At 43.3% G+C, this 20,931-nt stretch overlaps 1 protein-coding gene across 2 annotated transcripts in view; it reads left to right on the top strand.

The window, feature by feature from the left end:
* Nucleotides 1-13,410: 13,410 nt before the first annotated feature.
* Nucleotides 13,411-20,931, top strand: part of ATXN7 (ataxin 7) — a gene marked incomplete at its 5' end in the record, with an annotated part of 90,689 nt that continues 83,168 nt past the window's right edge. For both annotated transcript variants that reach the window (XM_080828438.1, XM_080828439.1), the window contains 2 exons: nt 13,411-13,726; nt 13,954-14,022. In XM_080828438.1, coding sequence (XP_080684564.1) covers nt 13,411-13,726; nt 13,954-14,022 — 385 coding nt within the window. The remainder of the gene's footprint in view (nt 13,727-13,953; nt 14,023-20,931) is intronic.

The following is a 20,931-nucleotide window of genomic DNA, read 5'->3' as shown; positions in this document are numbered from 1 at the left end:
AATCCATTTTCCTGTCTACTCCTGAGAGGAATGAGGGAGCTTGAGCTTAAGATGCAATGTAAGATGAGTCACTGAGGGATAAAACTGAGCATGATCCAAACAGGGAAGACCAAAGGTGGTTCAGCTTCTGAAATTGATCAACTTGTATATTTAGGCAACAAATGCAGTGCTTCAGTTAGGTTGAGGCAACTGTAGCAAAGATGGAAACATTTTGAACAACATGAATAGCTCATCCTCAAAGATAACTTTACAAACAAACAGGAGCTTCAGGGAGAATGTAGCAGTTCTGTTTAGGTGCTTGGAACATGTGACAGGATGGCTCTGAAGTCTCTGTCCTCAAAAGGGGCACCTAAAATTTTCTGACCTAAAGCTGAAAGGCCAGCATTTCAGAGGTATCCTTCAGGGATCATCAAAATCATCACAAAGGATGGCATTCATTGTGGAATGTCTGGAAAGCACCAGAAAAGCAGCGGTTTCTTAGATGGTGGTGAGCAACAGGCTGGGGTGGGGGTGGGCGAACCCAGTGAGAGTGGTGGTGGAGGGGAGGTAGGGAGGTAGAGAGAAAACACATTTGACAGAAATGCTAAAGGAGCTCTTTAGTCTGTAGTTCTTCAGCTGAGCTTCTACTTTGAGCAGAGGGATTGTCCTTGAAGAGGAAAAGAGAATAGGAGGTGGTTTTCACAGGTTACAGTTACGACTTATTATTTTTTTTTTTTTTGAGATTTTGTTTATTTATTTGACAGAGATCACAAGTGGGCAGAGAGGCAGGCAGAGAGAGAGAGAGGAGGAGGAAGCAGGCTCCCTGCCAAGCAGAGAACCCGATGCCGGACTCGATCCCAGGACCCTGAGATCATGACCTGAGCCGAAGGCAAAGGCTTAACTCACTGAGCCACCCAGGCACCCCATGACTTATTCTTTTTTGAATAGTATTCAGACAGAAAGATTAATTTGATACCAGGAAGTCAATGACAAGGGGCAGGAAAGGAGGAAGCATAACAAACTCAAGTCCGCAAGAAGTGTGATGAACTCAAGTCCAGACAGGTAGAGTACTGAAATGGGCCAGGTAGAACTGTGAGAAACTGTCAAATTTATGACCAGTCTGAAAGGGCAGCCCCTTTTCATGCCAACTGATTATAGGCCCAGTACCCATTCAGTAAATGTTTGAGTGCCTACCTATGTCATGCTCTGCTCTCTGGGCATTGGGGATTAATTAGCAAATCAGAGGGACAAAAATCCCTGCCATTGTGCCACCTACTTTTTCATGGAGAGAAACAGATCATAGACAATCTAGTAAGTAAATATATTATACTAGATGATGAGAATTGGCTAGAAAAAGCAGGTCAGGATAATGAGAATCATGTGTGCTGATGAGGGGTGGAGTTTTAGCATTAAATAAGGGTAGTCAGGGTAGGCTTTTTGAGAAGGTGAGATCTGTGCATTAAGGATGAAGCAGTGAACGTTGTTACATGCAAAGGCCTAAAGCAGGAGCCTGCCTGGGCCTTCTGAGAAAGGTGAGAGCCAGAGCTGCTTGAGCAGGCAGGAGAATGGTAGGAAATAAGATCAGATAGATATAAGACCAGTGAGTACAGCCTTAAAGGCCATCCTCCGGGCCTTTTATTCTGGGAGGAGTGGGATGCCACTGGAAGATTTTGAATAGAAGAATGACTTGATCTGACTTCTGTTTTTTTTGTTTTTGTTTTTTTCTTTTTTAAGATTTTATTTGTTTATTTGACAGAGAGGTAGAGCACACACATGCTTATAGGCAGGGGTGTGGCAGGCAGAGGAAGAGGAAAACAGGGAGCTGGATGTGGGGCTCAATCCCAGGACCCAGACCTCCTGAGGATCATGACCTGAGCCCAAGGCAGACGCTCAACCGACAGAGCCACCCAGGCACCCCTGTGACTTTTTTAATAGAAGTGTTGTGGCAGCTATATTGAGATAGGCTGTAAGGGGCAAGGGTAAAAACCAGGTCAGCTGTGGTTATTGGAATCGGCCAGGCAGATTTTTAAGGGAGCTGGACTCAACTTCAGTTATTTTCCCTGAGTTTTTCAGTGTTAGCAACTAGTTTAAGAAAAACAGTTTGAGTAAACCTAAATAAGCCTTTGGGATTCTGCCATCTGGTGACAGTTTGCTCCCTCACCTGTGGAAGTGGAGAAGGAATTCAGAGGATGAGAACTTTGGGACAGGCTAAATTGGGGAGGGTAAGAGTTAATTTGAAACTCACGTGAAAGCTTGACTTTGTTTAGCAGGTGAAAGTGAAGGAAGGGAAAGGTAATGGCATGCGATGATAGCCAAAAGGTAGCAACAACCCAAATGTCCGTCACTGATGAATAGATACATTGTGGTACCTCTGCACAATGGGATATTATTTAGCCATAAAGAGGAATAAATTATAGATATGTGCACCAACATGGATGAACCTTGAAAACATTATGCTAACTGAAAGATGCCAGACACAAAAGGCCCCATGTTGTGTGGTTTTAATTATGTGAAATATCCAATATAGGCAGATCTATTGAGACAAAACAGATGTGGAGGAGGGATGGGGAGTGACTGCTTAATGGGTACAGGGTTTCCTTTTGGGGTGGTAAAAATGTTCTGGAACCACATAGTGATGATGGTTGTAGCATGCTGTGTATGTACTAAATACCACTTAGTATACTTTAAAGTGGTTAGAATTGTGAATTTTATGTTATGTGAATTTTACCTCAATCGGGAAAAAAAATAGAATGGCATGCAGAAAAACATTTGAGAGATGTATATTTTAGATTCTGTTTAGCTCAAGTGGAATCTTTATGAGGGGGACTAATGGATGGTAAAGCTGGAAAAAGGATGTTGGGCCAGGTACTGAAAGGTGTTGCCTGCTAAAATCTCTTCTGCTGGAGGCTGTAAAGTATAACAGCATGTATTCCATGAGAAAGAATGAGACTAAAGAGAGGCTGGTGTTTTGGGAATCCCTGCTTCTGTGTTTGAAAGCAAAGTAAATGGCTTCTGGTCTTACCGATCTGTGATAACTGCTATTTACTTGGTAAAATTTTGTGACAATCATACAAAGGCTTCAAACAAAATTAATTTAGGGGTTCTCCTTAAAACAATACCCATATTATAGTTCCTGGTTTTAGAAAAGGTTGTTAAAAAAAATTTAGGTAACTATATGAGGAGATGGGATGTGTTAACTAACCTTACTGTGGTAATCATTTTCAGTAGGTGTATCAAAATATACACATCTTAAATTTACATAATGTTATATTTCAGTTATATTCCAATAAAGCTGGAAGAATTGCAACATTATATAAATATGTATATTAATAAAAAGTCCCTTTAATTACATTCTTTCACTTCCAGTTTTCCATAAGTCCAGAATTATCTAGACTGTTTTCTATGCATAGACTTGTCATCCTCATCACTATTACTGTTTCACAAAAATAGGCATGTATTATGCAAGTACTTTGCAAGTTGCTTTTTTTTTTTTAAGATTTTATTTATTTATTTGGCAGAGATCATAAGTAGGCAGAGAGGCAGGCAGAGAGAGAAGGAAGCAGGCTCCCTGCCGAGCAGAGAGCCCGACGGCAGGGCTCGATCCCAGGACCCTGGGACCAGGACCTGAGCCTAAGGCAGAGGCCTAACCCACTGAGCCACCCAGGCGTCCCCTTGCAATTTGCTTTTAAAAAATTTTTACCTTGGCTGTCTTTCTACTTCTTTCTTTTGGACTGCTACATTATGTGCTTTACTTTCATTTGTAAAAACAAAAAATGAAAAGCAAATGCGATTTACCTCCATTACAAAGAGAATGAGGATTATAAAGTATAAGATATAAAATTATCTAACACTTAATGAGTACTTACTATGCGGCAAGTGCTGTTCTAGGCGTATTACATAGTTGACTCCTTGTAACAAGTTGATAAGGTAGAATACTGTTATACTGCCTAGATGAGGTAGAGATATTGTTATGATCCTCCTTTTGTAGAGAAGCTAACTGAGGCAGAGACAAAACCTGTCCTGTTAAGGTACAGAGTTAGGCAGTGGCAGAGATAGACTCCAGGACATGTTTCACTCCCACTGATGGTTGTCCTGAGGGACCTTGTGGCCAGTGGTATGAGATCATAGAGATTTTTCAGAAGTCAATCTGGAATTCTGTGTGAAATTTTCCAAGTTTAATGTTGGCTTTAAAAAAAATTGAGATATAATTCAAATACCACAGATTTACCCATTTAATAGTCTTTAATGTATTCATGGTGTTGTATGACTGTCCCCTCCATATAGGTCTAAACATTTTCATTACTCCCAAAGGAGAACCCTATTTGCATCAAGTAGTAACTCCTCATTTTCCCCTCCCCTCAGGCCCTGAAAGCCACCTGTTTGTTTTCTGTGTGTAGAGATTTGCTTATTCTGGATATTTTATAGAAATGAAATCATATAATATGTGGCCTTTTGTGTCAGGCTTCTTTTCCTTAGCTTGTTTTTCAGGCTCATCTATGTCGTAGCATGTATCAGTACTTTACTCCTTTTAGTGGCTGAATAAGTCCATTGAATGGATATGCACAATTTTATTCTTCCATCAGTTGATGGACACTTGGATTGCTTCTACCTTTTAGTTGCAAGTAATGCTGTTATGAACATTGGTGTACAAATCTGGGTTTGAGTCCTTGCTTTCAAATCTTTTGAGTATATATCTAGAAGTAGAATTATAGGATCTTATTGCAAATCTGTGTTTAACCTTTTGAAGGACTGCCAAACTTTTCCACAGGGGTTGTACCATTTTACATTCCTACCAGCAATATACAAGAATTCCAGTTTTTCTACATCTTTGCCAAGACTTGTTATTTTCTGTTTTGTTCTGATAATAGACATCCTAATGGGTGGGAATCAGTATCTCTTGTGGATTTTATATGGATTTCTCTCTTTTTTTAAAGATTTTATTCATATGACAGAGAGAGGGAGCATGTGCACAAGCAGGGGAAAAGCAGGTAGGGAGAGAGGGAGAAGCGGGCTCCTCACTGAGCAGGGAGCCTGAAGTAGGGCTTGATCCCAGGACTCTAGGGTCATGACCTGTGCCGAAGGCAGACGCTTAACCCACTGAGCTACTTAGGTAACCCACGTATGTATTTCTGAAATGAAAAATGATATTGGATATCTTTTCCTTTGCTTGTTGGTTATTTGTGTTATCTTTTTGGACAAATGTCTATTGAAATCCTTTGCCAGTTTTGAAAATTAGATTATTTGCCTCCCCCTGTTTGTGGATTATAAGATTTCTTTATATGTTCCAGGTACAAGTCTCTTATTAGAATACACAGTTTGCAAAAATTTTCTCCCTGTGGGTTGTCTTTATTTTCCTGAAGGTGTCCTTTGAAGCCCAAAGGTTTAATGGTTTTGGTGAAGCCCCATTTATCTATTTGGCTCTGTTTTTAAGAAATACCTCGTAAGTCAGATTCTAGCTTACTAACCACTTACATATGATTGCTGTCCTCTGCTGCCACTCCCCCACAGAAACTATTTGGAAAAATCCTAATGCTTTGTGAAAATACCTGTTTTCTGAAGTGAAGAAAGGCAAGAGGTTCTGGAAAGTAGCAACAGTAGACTCCTTAACAGTAGCAATTTTGTTTCAATTCTGTTTTTCTGCCTCTGCTGAAGTTCCTTTACTTAGAGCAGTTTGGTGGGGAGGAGGTTGTGGTAGAAGGTGGAGAAGAGTCCTGCAGATTTTTACATTGATCCATAAAAGGTTAAAGAGGTTAAAATGTCAGAAACTTTGCCTTCTTTCTTAGATTGTAGCATTTAAAATCAGAATGGCCATGGGGATGCAGTAATTGTGTGTTTCGAGGAAGACAGGTTTAGGGACCATCACATCTATAAAGTCTTTTGGGTTAAGGTCTCCCTTCTGTATGAGAGAATATGTGGTAGGATTAGGGGTTGAAGACAGAAAACAGTATTCATTCATTCACATGTTTAATGAAAAATAGTTAAATCTGCGTGCCATTTATGTTTGCTAAGAAAAGGAAGGTTTTATTTTGGCGGTGGACAGGGGATGAAAGCCTTTGTGGAACAGTCTGTCCTTTGGGAAGCAGTACAAACCCAGATGGCTACAGGATCACAAAGAATGGGGAAAAGTCAGGGGGGTTGAATTTGTGGAATCTAGGACTTTGCTCAGAGCTGGAACTTCGCAGAGGAAAGAAGGAAGAAGATGTGTTGTTCCTTCCCTTTGCACTGACACACCTGCACTGTTAGTCCTAGAGTTCAGCCTTAAAGCATTTTGCTGACTAACTATGGGAACTGGCCCCACACATCCCAGGTTCATGGGTAGGTACATTCTAAGTTCCCAATGACACCCTTATGTTGGGAATGCAAATGTTTGATCCCTGGGAAGACTAAGTATGTATCTCTTTGCCACCTTGATTTTGAGCATGAACTTTTTTTTTTTTTTTAAGATTTTATTTATTTAGGGGCACCTGGGTGGCTCAGTGGGTTAAAGCCTCTGCCTTCGGCTCAGGTCATGATCCCAGGGTCCTGGAATCGAGTCCCCAGTCGGGCTCTCTGCTTAGCAGGGAGCCTGCTTCCTCCTCTCTCTCTGCCTGCCTCTCTGCCTACTTGTGATCTCTGTCTATCAAATAAATAAATAAAATCTTAAAAAAAAAAAGATTTTATTTATTTATTTGTCAGAGAGAGAGACAGCACAAGCAGGCAGAGTGGCAGGCAGAGAGAGAAGCAGGCTCCCCACTGAGCAAGAAGCCCGCCGATGCAGAATTTGATCCCAGGACCCTGGGATCATGAGCTGAGCCGAAGGCAGCAGCTTAATCTACTGAGCCGCCCAGGCGTCCCTCGAGCATGAATTCTTAACCTCAATCCACGAAATCCTATGATTTAGAGGTGGAGATGAGTTCTCATGTGCTTAAGTGTGAGGAATCGGGGAAGATTTTGCTAAAGAAATGGAATTTGAGGAGGTCCTTGGTTGAGCAAGTAGGATTTAAACCAACAGAGGCAAAGTATGATAAAGAGAGTGACCTCTATGAACAAAGCCTGGGCACCAGGGCTCTGGAGTGTGGAGCATGTTTGAAGCTATAGATTGGTCATTTTGGCTGGACTGTAGAGTACCTGCTGGAGGGAGCACTGTGGTTGTGGTGAAATGGAACCAACTTGTGAGGGCCTGGAGTGCTAGGTGAGACGCTTTTACTGACTTCAGTGGTCAGTGGGGAGTCCTGACAACTGGTAGAGTGAGGACTGACATAACTAAAACCATTCTTCGTTCTGCAAGACTGACCTGACACTGTAGCGTGGTTCCATTAAAATTGGGACTTTCTGTGTGACAGACACGGTGTTAATAAAAATAGCTAACACTTACAGGGTGCTTTTGTACTGTGAGGTTTCCTAATTTTCCTCATAAAGTAGATACTCTTGTTTTACTAATTTTATAGATGAGGAAACAGGTACAGAGAGGTTAAATGGTTTCCCCAGAATTACACCACATAATGGTTGCACAGGGATTCGGCCTGGGCAGACCGGCTCTAGAACTCATGTTCTTAACTGCTGGGCCCATAGGTGGTGATATTTACAGTCATGTCAGTGAAACCTGTATCAGTAGAAAGAACATTTCGGAAATTATTTTTAACAATGTGTTTAATCTTTGCATTTTATTGTATCTGAGGCAGTGCACTAGAACTTTATATAGTCAGCTTCTTTTTATAGCTAAATGCTGGTCTGACTTCTCCATTTTTTCCCATAACTTTTTTCTATTCTTTCTCTCTCTCTCTTTTAACTACTTAAAGGCTTTAAGTGAAGATTTTAAATCAAGTTTGTCAGTAGTTTAAAATTATGGGCCAGTATTAAGTCCCTAGAACACTTGGTCTTTATTCAGTTTAAAGTTAAAACTTACTATTTGTATTTTGTATTTTTTTATTTTTAAGATTTTATTTATTTGGGAGAGAGTGTGTGAGAGAGAGAGAGAGCACAAGCAGGGGGGCTGCAGAGGGAGAGGGAGAACCTGACTTCCTACCTAACAGGGAGCCTGAAGCGTAGCCCGATGCAGGGCTTGATCCCAGGATCCCAGTGATCTGAGCTGAAGGCAGATGCTTAACCTGACTAAGCCACCCAGGTGCCCCTATTACTTTGTATTTTTAAATTTTCTCTTCCTTCAGTTTGCTATTACTGGTGAATGTTTCTTTGGGAGAATTCACCTGTAGCTTACACTTGTGATTAAGAAAGCAAACTCAGAACTCAAAATTTTGGATCTCTTGGCAACTGGCACGGCTTATAGAATGAATATGTGTATAGGTTAAATCTTTAAAAGGGTAACTACCCATCATCCTTAAGTTTCCACCTCTGCGGCTATCCTTATTATTTCTAATTTTGCCTTTGGTTGTGAGCAGTGCCGCTACTGAGCTGAATTCAATTTCCTCCTTCCACTGTTCTCCCCCTGCTGGAGTAGAGGTATTCATGACAGGCTGCAAGTATTTCACTAGAGGGAGCATGGTTAAAGGGTCCTTGCCTGCCAGTCCCACATGCGGAAGAGAGCAAAGCCCTGGCTTTGGAGAAGAAAGGAAGAGAGAGAGAGGTGTGGTCAGATGAAGGAGAGAGGATATGAATAAAGGCTCAGCCAATTTTAGGAGAAATAAGGAAACCAAAACCAACACATTCCTCATTCAGAGGATCTGACTTTCTTGTTACTCAAATAGCTGCAATCCTTTGGGGTTGATAATGGAGAATCTCTGTTACCAACCCTGTAATTTGCACAGATAAATATACTGTAGTTACTGGTTTTCAAGTTTATTAAAATGTTGTAGTGGGACCTGTGGGGTTTTTTTGTTTTGTGTTGTTTCGCTTTCCAAATAAAATGGCTGGTTGTGTGGGGTCTTGCATCTTAGAAGTTTTGGACAGTTTCAGCCATTTTGCATTAAACCGAATTTAAAGACTGGAAAAGATCAACTTTTATTTTTTCCACTTAGTGATGCCTTTGGCCTCTGAACAAAGCATTTTACAAGTGAATCTGCTGTGCAAAGAATACTTTTTGTAAAGAGAGACCTTGTTACCCTTGGCACCTACTGGGAACATCCCTAAATTTGGATGGTGAAGTAAGGCCATATTTTAAATGCATCCCTGGAAGGGATGAAATGCCCAGAATTTGGCAGCATTTCACGTCTGACGGCCTAGTTCTTAAGCCACATACAGTCTAATTGGTGGTGACATCCTTTTGCATAAGAGCATTTTGATGAATTAAATTTTTTCCCCTACTCTTATTCTTATCAGGTCCTCAACAAAATTACTATGTTGTGTTTACCTTGTGCCAGTCTGAGCGCCAGGTATGTGTTAGGCAATCAGAAAGTGTTTGAAAAATTGAGTCCTCATTACTCAGACCTTATGAAACATATCATTTATCTGTACGGATGGGTAGTGAAGATTCTCAGAGCTGTAAGACATCACCAGTACACTGGCAGGAACACGGATTGATAGCGTACAAGGGACACTACTGTATTAAAATAATTACATTAAATGAATACAAATTGTATTGGTAATTTTCATTTTAAATATTTGGGTATGGAGGAGGGGTATTTAGGTAAGAAGTCATCAGGTTTTTTTATTATGGCCTGGTAGGTAAAATTTGAGTGTCTGCTGTACTCTTCTTTATAGACCCATGCCTTATTTATAAGGAGTAGTTTGGAAATGTTGCCCAAATTTGCATATCAGAACACTGTACTTTCTCAGTTACCAGTTTTGACTTTTGTCGGTGACTCAGTTGAACTACTGGGAAACCCAGACCAACTATGGATGTCAGAGTCTGGGAGGATTTAGGACATACTTACAGGTGAAGAGAGTGTAGTAAGATGCATTGGCTGCAGCAGAATAGCATTGGTGGGCAGGTGCCCGGAGTTGCCTGTTACTTCTTTTGGTACCCACATCTTCAACTTTAAATTCACATAAATTTCATAGATAAGAATTGATCTGGGTTGCTTAGTTTGATATTAGACCCTTATGATAGGGTTTATTTTGTTTTAAGCTTTGTACCAAGTGCTTTCTATGGATCTTTTCCTCAGAAGAATCCTGGCTTTATCTCCATTTTACATATTAGGAGGCTGAAGTACAGACAAGTTAGGTTAGGTCATTTGCTCCGATGACAGTTTGTAAGTAGAAGAGCCAGTATATGGGCCCAGAAAAAATTCATAGCACCTGGCTTCCAGAGCCCTTCTTCATTGTCCTTATTTGTAAGTTGCAAGAAATACAGCTTCTACCTTATACAGTTTTGAATATCAGTTGCGATAATGCAGTAAGGTACCTGGGGCAGTGCTTGGCCCTTAGCGGGTACTCAGTACTGATAGTTGTTATTAGTCACAGTTTCTCATAATAACTATCATAATGCTAGGAGGATACTTAGTATTTTTTCACTTAAAGCCCTGTTGTGGTTTCTTTATTAAACCACTCAAAAACTGTGAAGAAAAAAAAGAGGTATTGAGCAACAGTAAGGATAGAAGGTGAAGTATGATAAAGTGCTATGTTGAGCCCATTGGCTAAAGGTTGTATTAGTGAATCTTGAAGGATTTCACATGTAAAAAGAGGGAAACCAAGCCGCGTCTTGGGGAAGTCAGTCTGTACTTCATGTTTGCCATTCTTCCCCTTATTTTTGTTCTCACACTGCTCTCTCAGAGATCAGAAGGGCTATACTCAAAGGCCAGCTCCCTTTCATATCTATATAGCTGGGTGGCCCTAAGCTTTTTTTTTTTTTTAAATGGCAGGTCCAAATGACATTAAAATTCATATTTTCATTTATCTTAAATATTGAACTAAAAAATTCAAAGCAATTAATAAACTGTGTACTTTAATCTAGGAAAACAGAAATTGGACATTTTTATGTGATTCTGTAAATTTTTCAGTTATTTGGGATGAACGAAAAGTTGAAAGTGCAATGAGGACTTCCTTTTCCAGTACTGAGGGCCTATATTAAGAGGTAGGAACCCTTTATACTAACAGAGTTAATTACATGTTTTGCCCATGCATTTTTCTCACTGGTAACGTATATAGGAAGTTAAGGCCTTAGAAATGATTTTTTATCCTTCCAGTAATTTCCACCATTTTTGGTTATTTTGTTTTTACTACCTTTTTTTTTTGTTTAAAAAATTTAAGATTTTATTTATTTATTTATTTAGAGGGTGTGTGACTAGGGGAGAAGCAGAGGGAGAGGGAGAGAGAGAATCTTTTTTTTTTAAGTGTTTTTTTTTTTTTTAAGATTTTATTTATTTATTTATCAGACAGAGATCACAAGTAGGTAGAGAGGCAGCGAGAGAGGGGGAAGCAGGCTCCCTGCTGAGGAGAGAGCCTGATGCGGGGCTCCATCCCAGGACTCTGAGATCATGACCCGAGCCAAAGGCAGAGGCCTAACCCACTGAGCCACCCAGGCACCCCGAGAGAGAGAGAATCTTAAGTAGACTCCACACTGAGCACAGAGCCCGAGAGGGGTTTAATCTCACTACCCTGAGATCATGACCTGAGCCAAAATCAAGAGTCAGACACTTAACCTACTGGCCCCTGTATTTACTACTTAGATAACGACAGAAAGCATGCATAATTTCACTTTTTGGAACTTACATTTGAATGCAATCCAGGAAAATTTTACACTGTTATTTCTAAATCTTTATAAAATTAAAAAATGCATGTGTAAGTGTATATGTGTATGTGTATTTTTAAAGCTTGTAAAATTTCAGTTGAAACTCTTTAAGAGCCCTGAATTAAGTTTAGGTTGCAGGAACATTTCCTTCTTAATTTTTGCTCTTATTTTTGTTTCTGCAAGTTGGACTTTGTTTCTGTAGCAGAGAAGTTGGCCACCTCTGTCACAGCAGATATTCAGAATAAAAAACATGAAACCTTCTGCCTCCCCACCTAGAGAAAGCACCTGTTAGCAAGCAACTATAACACATCTGCCTCAGGACTGCTGATATTATTGCCATGTGAAACATGATCAAAATCCTTGTTCTGTCTCAGGCTTCAGATTCTCCCATCAGTTTGAAACAACAGAGCACTTATTGAAGGTGCCTGGTGTGGTCTGCTACTGTTTCAAGTACTTCACATGCTGTAATTTATTAAGTGACTTTTATTTTGCTATCTTTACCTATCACTTAAGCAAAAGCTTTGCATCCTGTGTGTGTGTGTTGGGAAGGGGTGCTAAATTTTGTGGGCTAGTGCTTAATTTAGTGTACAAAACCTGACAAACACTATCTTCTAGACACATTTTCTAGGAATGCTGTATATTCTCCAAGCCCTGGGTTCCCGCTCGCCCAAGCAAAAGCAACCATGAAAAGGGAGGGACTAACAACTCGAATTAAAAATGAGTCCGATTTTAAAATGGCAAGATCCCCCCCCGGGGGGGAGGGCGAACAAATCACTTCTAGGGCCAGTGGAAGGGGAAATAGAGAAATTTCGATAGTGCTCCAAAACATGTACATGGATTCGCTTCCGTCTCTCTCTCTTCATCTTACACTGATTTTATGGTCTCTTTGCTAAATGAGAAGTTCAAGTTCCCCGGGCGCACGCTGTGACCTCTAGTGGTGGGCATCGGGCAAACACACCAGGCTTTGGGCTGACACCTGGGATGGCACCTGGGCCGCATTTCCTTGCCGGCCCGTGGTTTCCTACATGTTAGGCGGCGGCTTGCCATTTATGCTTTTTGACAGCTGCGCGGCCGCCCGCGAGCTGAGAGCGAAGCACGCCCTGCACCAGCCCCTGCGCCCCTGGTCCGAAGCCCCTGGCGGGAGGGCCGTACGGCGACAACACTCGATGGTTCTTCGGGGCCCGCCGGCCGGCTCGTTTCTCCATAGGTGGCTGCGTTTCCGACTTCGCCCTGGCTCCACTCCGGGGGCTTGACGTGCAAACTTCGCCGGAGCGAGCTGAGAGGGAGGGACCGGCGAGGGGGAGGAGGCGGCGGGAGGCGCCTCTGCTTAAGGGAGCCGGTCGGGCGCCGCCGCTCGGACGGACGCGCGGACGGAAGGAAGGAGCGGGGCCGCCGGGCCCGGCCCGGGGATGCGAGCGGCCTCAGGGTGGGCAGCCCGAGGGTCGGGGGTGCGTCTTCGGGCCTCCCCGCCGCGGGCAGCCGTGGCGGGAGCAGCTCCGGGCGCCGGCCTCCGTGAGGGTCTCGGCGGCAGAGGCAGGCAAGGGACCCTGCGCCGCGGTGGCGGGCCGCCGGCGGCTCGTCCCCTCCCCCGAGGGGCCGCGGGAGTCGAAAGCGAAAGCTAGCCCGCGCCGCGGACTTTGCGCCCGGGGCGGGGGGTGGCCCGGGAGGAGGCGGGTTGGGAGGGCTGGGCGGCCGGGGGGCGCTGTCAGCGCGCCCCACCCGGCCTGCGGGCCGCGCACGCCGCCGGAACTCCCCGGCGCCTCCTTAAAAGCGGCCCCCGCGCGACTCTTTTCCCCCTTTTTTGTTACATTGTAGGAGCGGAAAGAATGTCGGAGCGGGCCGTGGATGACGTCAGGGGGGAGCCGCGCCGAGCGGCGGCGGCAGCGGGCGGAGCAGTGGCGGCGGCCGCCCGGCAGCAGCAGCAGCAGCAGCAGCAGCAGCCTCCGCAGCCCCAGCGGCAGCAGCCGCCGCCGCCGCCGAGGCGCCTCCGGCCGGAGGACGGCGGCCCCGGCGCCGCCTCCACCTCGACCGCCGCCGCAATGGCGACCGTCGGGGAGCGCAGGCCCCTGCCCAGTCCTGAAGCGATGCTGGGACAGTCGTGGAATCTGTGGGTCGAGGCTTCCAAACTTCCTGGGAAGGACGGTGAGTGTCCACGCCCTCCTCTTCCCCAAGTCCCTCAGTGCCCCCCATCCTCTGACCCTTTTCCCCTCCCCCCACCCTGTGACCCGCCCCCTCGGGGGTCAGAGATGCTATCGCTCGGTTGGGGTACGCGGAGGTGCCCGCACCTACTCCGTGCGTGCGTCAGCGTGCGTCACACTCCCGGCCACTGATCTGCCTCTCCCCTCCTCCTGTGTGTGTGTATCTCCTAGGGACGGAATTGGACGAAAGTTTCAAGGAGTTTGGGAAAAACCGCGAAGTCATGGGGCTCTGTCGCGAAGGTGAGTCCAGCCTCCCATTGGAGTTTCTGCAAGCCCTGAGGAAGTTTCTTGCCGGCTTCGCCAGGGTGGGAGACTTTATCCCACCTTACCCACTCCTTATCCCCGTGAGGATTTTCCTGTCTGAGGAGGAAGGGGGAGATCGGAACGTTTGGAAAATCTGGTTTCCGGGGCTTCCTGTAATGGGGAGCGTCCCGGAACCCTTCACTTCTGGGCCTAACTTGGTGCAGCGTGAGGTGCATTGCTCAGTGATAAGGTTGGGGGACCGCAGTGAATTTAACCCAGATTCTTCTGGTCTGACCCTCTTCCCAAGAAACACAAGTGGAGAAAGAAATTTTTCGCCTTCGAAAGCATTTCCATGCATGCTTTAGGAGGCTTTGGAAAGGAAATTTTGCCACCAGAAATTTTCTGCTGGCAGTCAGAATGGATTTCAAACTTGAGAAAAGATAACGCTTTATCCGTGTGGCCTTATTTCTATGGGATTTAAGCTACAAAGTTTAGGATGCCTCAGAAGGATCATTACAACTGAGGAGCAGTTAGCCAGAGCGGGTGTGTGTGTGAGTGTGTGTGAGTGTGAGAGCTGCTTGAGGAGCAGTTGGCCAGAGTTGTGTGTGTTTGTGTGTGTGTGTGTGAGAGAGAGAGAGCTGCCAAGATCAGGGCAGGAAAAAGTCCAGAATTTTATTTGGTGAAACAAGCCTTTAGCGTCCGTAGTTAGTGAAACCAGAGTCTGATTATAGTCAGTTTTTAATAAAACTGTTTGATACTTAGGGAAATACTTGTAGCTAAAGGTGTGTTTCTAAATGGAAGCTCTGGTATCTAGAAATCGTCAGACTTTTTTTCAGATTTATTTTTCTTCGAATAGTCAACTTTGCTATCTAATGCCTGTGCCAGGCCTGGGCACACTGCGGTCCAAAGGGACTTCTGGAGGCCAGTCACTTTAGGTTCAATTTAAGTTGCTTTTTTAGTGGTATTAGGACAAGGCCCTACATGAGTTTTGGTATCCAACATACTGAGTTTATATTCCCCAATGCAATTTCATTCCTCACGTGTAGCCATTAACTTTGGCATAATGTTCAGGGCCCAAGAATAGGTAGAACTTGGGCAAGCTGAATGTTTTAAAGTCCAGAGTTGGCCCATTGTTACTGTCTCCATATTTACTTCTTGTTTTTAGAGCCTTTTTTTTTTCCCCCCACATTTGCCGTTTTGGTGTTTTGAACTGGCCTCTTGTTGGCCTCTTGGCACTGGGAGGAAGAGTAATACCAGTGGCAGCTCTGTGAGGGCTTCCAGTTGGAACAGATTATAGAGCAAATTAGTTGATTTTGAAAATGAGAATCACTGTTTGAGTTTGAAGGAAAGAGGGAAAGCAAAGGATTTGCTGGCGATGTTGCAATAGGAAAAATCAGTTGTTAGTCCGGTTTTAGTGTTGAGTTGGCAGTCCGCCTGAGCTTAAAAAATTAAAATCACTAGGTGGCAACTCTCATAGGAAACAGTTGGAGTAGAGCGTTAGAGGACCTGACCCACTCTTGTTCTTAGTTTTTATTCTTTGGGTGTGGACATTTCCCATAAAGGGTTTCTAAATCTGTGTGAAAACAGTGTGCTAATTATTGGTAATTCCCCAATAGAGGATGAGTAAGTTTATTAGGGTTTTACTGGGCAACTTGGTCTGGACTGACCCAGCCAAATTTAGTGGCCTGAACCCAATTTTTGTCATATTATTTCCTGCTGGGACATACTCATCAGCAGGTTTTCACCATGAGGATCTAAGATCTCTCAACTACCTTCTTGAGGCAAAAAGGGATCATAGATTTGCTTGTGTATGCTTCTGCCCTATCAAATGATGAGTGATTATTAAAGGTGCTGTTTTTTTAAAAGGTGCTCTAACGATTCAGAGGATGCTGAAGGGACCAGGATGGCTGAAATTCTGCCTTGTGGCTTTGAATAGAGACTGAAGTTTTTAATTCAGTCAGTTCTTGATTCATTTGTGACTTGATGGATTTTCTGAGACAATTTTAAAACTCAAGCATGAGAACATTCAGCACTCAGGCAGTGGGCTCTGTTTGTCTAACAAATAGCTCATGTTAGACTGTTTAAGAAATGAAAATACAGGGGCACCTGGGTAGCTCAGTTGGTTAAGCGACTGCCTTCGGCTTAGATCATGATCCCAAGGTCCTGGGATTGAGGCCCATGTCAGGTTCCTTTCTCACTGGGGAGTCCTCTTCTCCCTCTGTCCCTTTCCCGGCCTGAGCTTTCTCTCTCTCTCTCTGTCAAATAAATTTAAAAAAAAAAATCTTAAAAAAAAAAAAGTGAAAATACATTTTAAATTTATCAAAAATTATTAGACCAGTTATCTTTTGTCTTTAGTTAGGATTATCTGTTTCCAAGAAGAGGTGTATGGAAGTAAATCTGTACTAATTCCTCTTGACAAGGAGGTTTAATTGAGATGAAAATGTAGATAAATTGATCATATTGTCGAAGTGCTAAGAATCAGAAACTTCCCATGTTGGAAGATGTCTAGGACTATGGGCCAGACTTTTTTTTTTGGAAGATTGATTTATTTATGTGAGAGAGAGCGCATAAGAAGTGGGAAGAGAGGGAGAAGCAGGCTCTCAGCTGAGCTGGGAGCCTGGATGTGGGACTCGATGCCAGGACCCTGAGATCAAGACCCGAGCCAAAGGTAGCCGCTTAACCGACTGAGCCACCCAAGTGCCCCTGGACCAAACTTCTTGAGTTCTCATCCAGTTCATGATTGTGGACCTACGGGTTAAAAACCTGGGTATGAGAGCAGGTTGCTTAACCTTGCTTTTGTTATTTTACCTCTCAGAATCTAGCTTTCCCTCTTTGTAAAAGGAGATGATGGTATCTGCTTCCCATGGTTGTTGGAGTGGACATTAAATTAGATAACGTATGGAAAATGACTCTGTGCATACTAATTCTTACAACCCTTTAAGCTGTTGAAACTCTTAGATTTGATTTATGAATTCGATATTTATCTAGGTCAGGGGATTTTAGTCTGGGACTTGAATGGGCTTCAGGATGGACGGAGTACCTTGGAATTGTAGGAAAAACTATGTATGTCTACTTTCTAGGGCAGGCATTAACAGCTTCTCTTGAATTCTTGAGGATCCTTCATATATCTCTAACCCCAAAATTCAAAACTCCTAAGCCAGGATTTCTTTTTCTTTTTCCTCTTGTAGCTTAGTTTGGCCAGTTCCTTCATGACAAGACTGCCCAAGGGCTAATGCTGCAGGAGAGGTTAGAAGTATTGATTTAGATGGAAGTGAGATTATTTGTGGTTTAGCTAATATATCATCCTTTTTTTTCCTATTAGCACAAGTGGGCAAATGTTAGGATAAAATTGCAGTTATCTTTCAGAGGTCAGCCTATTTTTTGTTTGCATCCTCATATTTTTATTGCTTTTTGTTTTCTGTAATTTATAATATTAGCTGATAACAGAGTTGATCCGGGTGGAAATAGATGGATAATAATTTCTACTTATTTCAAATGATTAAACTCAGAAAACAAATTACCCTCTTTTCCAAAGGTGACTTGTGAAATTCTACATTTAACAAAATTATTTTTAGGTGAACTCAATTGGTATGAGTAACTGATTAAGGTTTCCATATTAGTGCCTGAACATATAGGGAGCTTTAAAAAATGAAAATGTTAAATGCCTTAATTTCATGGCAGATTTTAAAAAATGAATGATGTCATTGTGAGGGTCAACAGTAGAGTTAGAAAAATGACATTTTCTTTGGAAAGTCATCCGTAACCTCTTTTAAGCCACCTGTTGTAAAACAGTCAAAGTAGCCTGTACTTTTCCTTCCAATAAACACTTAAAACTGTCACCATTGGAAAGTATGTATTATGTGGTGACTCTTTCATTAGAATATCCACTCCCAAAGGACCAGAGCATTGTCGATGGAGGCATATTCAGCTTCTGCACAGGTTGTACTCAGTAAATATTTGTGACCCAAAATGGATTAATTGGGCTACTTAGAAAGATTCAACTGAGTCACTCAAGGATGAAGAGGTCAAATGATAAATTTCGACTGTGACACCCCCCCCCCCCCCAGTGCCTACTCTGTGGAAGATAGGCTTTATGGCCCCAGGGGAGGCCAGAGGCTGTCTTTCAGCACTTCCTGTTGCTTTGTCCTGAGTTTAGCACTCCATTTACACTTTCCAGAAAGTGCAGACAGGACACCACCTCTCTTATCTGTGATATTTAGGCAAGGGAGTAGGATGGCAACCCAGAGTGATATCCACACTTGATGACAGGTGATTTCCCTGTCATAATAATGATGACATAATTGAGCCTAGGGCAAGATGAAAAAGAGGTTAGTTGGCATCTACAGGCAGCTAGATTAAAAGAAAAGAAAATAAAAGACTGGTTAGGAGGTGGGTAGCCTCAATCAACAGAGACGGAGTCAACAATACCAAATTTTTCTTTCCTAGGGGGGAAAAAATGTTCATAGTCAGTTACTGAAAACAAATAGGTATCTGTGTGAAGTACTCTAAAATTGCATTATAGGCATAAAACCCTCTTCCTGAAGTGAAGAACATTTCTGTTTTTCTCTAGGGTTTCTCTCTTGTTTCTTCACCCAACTTTTTCTTATGGACAATTTGAAATCTACAGAAGTACAGAAAAAATTTTAATGAGCCTCCTTGTATCCATCATACAGCTTAAACAACTCATGAGTCATGGCCCAATCTTGTTTTACCTCTACCCTGTCCCCCACACTGAATTATTTTGAAGCATGTTCCAGACAGCATATGATTTCTCTTGGTTTTCTTTTGTCTGCTTACATAGATTTCCCAACTTGCCTCCTGCAAAATGGGAGCCTATATGTGAGCTCTGTGTTCTTTTGAGGCAAGCCAGGCTGCCATTTTCTGACCTCTTCCAAGGGTGTGCGAGGGTTCTGCAGGTGGCAGTGTTTGCATTCTGCCTACATCTCAAGTGGAGATGGAAACTGAGCCTCAGATGGGAATCAGTGAGATTCAAGTTCACTGCATCAGAATTCTGTTAATACTCATTTCAGGACCACTCAGGTGATTTAGTTGCAGGTCACCCACATTTGATGCTTTGTGCATGGGAGTTAGGGCTGCATTGATAGTGGGCAGTGTCCTTGCTGACAGTTCCTGTATGTGACTCTCTGCTTCTGAAGTCTGCACTGACTTGGGGGTGAAAGACCCCCTGGAGGCCTCAAGACCCTCCCATAACAGGGATTCCTTCCCCATGATTCTGGCTCCTTAGCTCCTTTAGTGCAAACGATAGCCCGTGTGTGGACCAAACTGGGCCTGGAGCCTAGCTAAGAATGGTTTCTACTAGAGGGAAACCTTAAAAGAAAATGATTATTTCATGACCTGTGAAAAACACACGAGATTCTGATGTTAGAGTCCATAGTAAGGTTTCATTGCACACAGCCCCAGCTGCTCCTGTACTGATCGTCTGTGGCGGCTTTCTGTGTACACGAACAGCAGAGTCAAGCAGGTGCAGTCGAAGCTATGCTTCGGCTTGTGGGTCCACCGGGCCCACAATTGACTCTTTGGCTCTTGACAGAAAAAATTTGCCAGTTCTTGTTCTAATGGGTTCCTTGGTTAATGAAGGGAAACTCATTCTGCAGAATGTGCTTTTGGTACTCCTCGAACTTTTCTGTTCTGAAGGGGACAATCTTTAAAATACTAAAATTCATTCTTCTTAAACCAAAAGTTTGTTTGGTATTGAAGAAGTATGTTGGGTTAGAAGGAACATATAAGACTCTCTGTAGGGTTTTTTGTAGGAAGGAGCCTGTCCTTGTCCACTTTTGTCATTTACTGCTACTTCTCTGGGACATAGATCTGTTTCAGAGCAATTCAGATACAGAGCATGAACAGAGCTGTTATTGTCTCAGCTTTCAAGGGCCTTAAACTGTGAGGGTGGTGCTTGGCTTCTGTTAAGCCCGACTGGAGAAAGAATCGAACTTTCATGGGGTCTTCAAAAGGGTATCTGACTCCAGTTCTTCAGCATTTCTGCCCTTGCATTTGGTTTAGAAAGGCTGAAGCCTCGTTGGAGGTCGTCTTGGGAATTATAAGGCAGATTCACCAGGAAACAAATCTTCATTTTGATTGATGGAGAAGGTACACAGCATCTATACGTGTGCGTTGTATCTCACATTTTTAAGACTTTGTACTCACTGAAGAGCGTAACACCTGGTACAGTCCATGCTGAATTCCTCAACCCTCAAGGCCTTGTTCGCAGAAGTCCTGTACATCAGCTGTAGTAGAATGGGGTTCCTGAGCTTTAACCCAGTTACAGTTTTGTTTCTTGTGACCTTTAACCTTGGGGGTGAAGCATGAGGAATTTATGCATCCTTATTGAGTGCGACCTTACATGTTCTGTGGCCTCGTTTCTCATAAGCACATCGTGCCTTCTTGGTGCTGTGTCTCACAGAGTACCTACAGGTGTGTGGACAGCTTACGTTTGGTGAGCCCTTTCATTCTGTGCCAGCACAAGTGTCTCCTTAGGTAATCTTCGCAGCACTTGTGTGATCTAGGTAGTACCATTTCCCCTTTTACAGAGGAGGAAACTGAGGCTCAGAGAAATGAGGTACCTCAGCACGATCACAGAGCATGTAAGAGACTAACCCAGATCTGCCTGTCTTTGAGGCCCACGTGCGTGGCCCTCTGCTGTGCTGAGCCCATTCCAAACCGCTCACCTGCTTTTCACAAGCTTGAGCAGGTTGCTATGATCCTTGTTCTCTGTATGCTCAGCTAGAAAAACCGAACCTTACCGCCCTCCCCTCCAAATTTATTTTAAAGATACTGGAGCCTTTTCCTTGCTGTGCCTTACAGCAGTTTATACGTTGTATTTAGCAGTTCTTTTATAAAATCTTTTCTTTGAGGGGGAGGGGAAGTGTGTGCAGTTTGCGTTAGAAG

The sequence above is a fragment of the Martes martes genome (genome assembly GCF_963455335.1).
Source record: "Martes martes genome assembly, chromosome: 1".
NCBI classification, from domain to species: domain Eukaryota; kingdom Metazoa; phylum Chordata; class Mammalia; order Carnivora; family Mustelidae; genus Martes; species Martes martes.
Note: the sequence above shows the minus strand (reverse complement) of the source record. Positions and strands in the feature narration are given on the sequence as shown.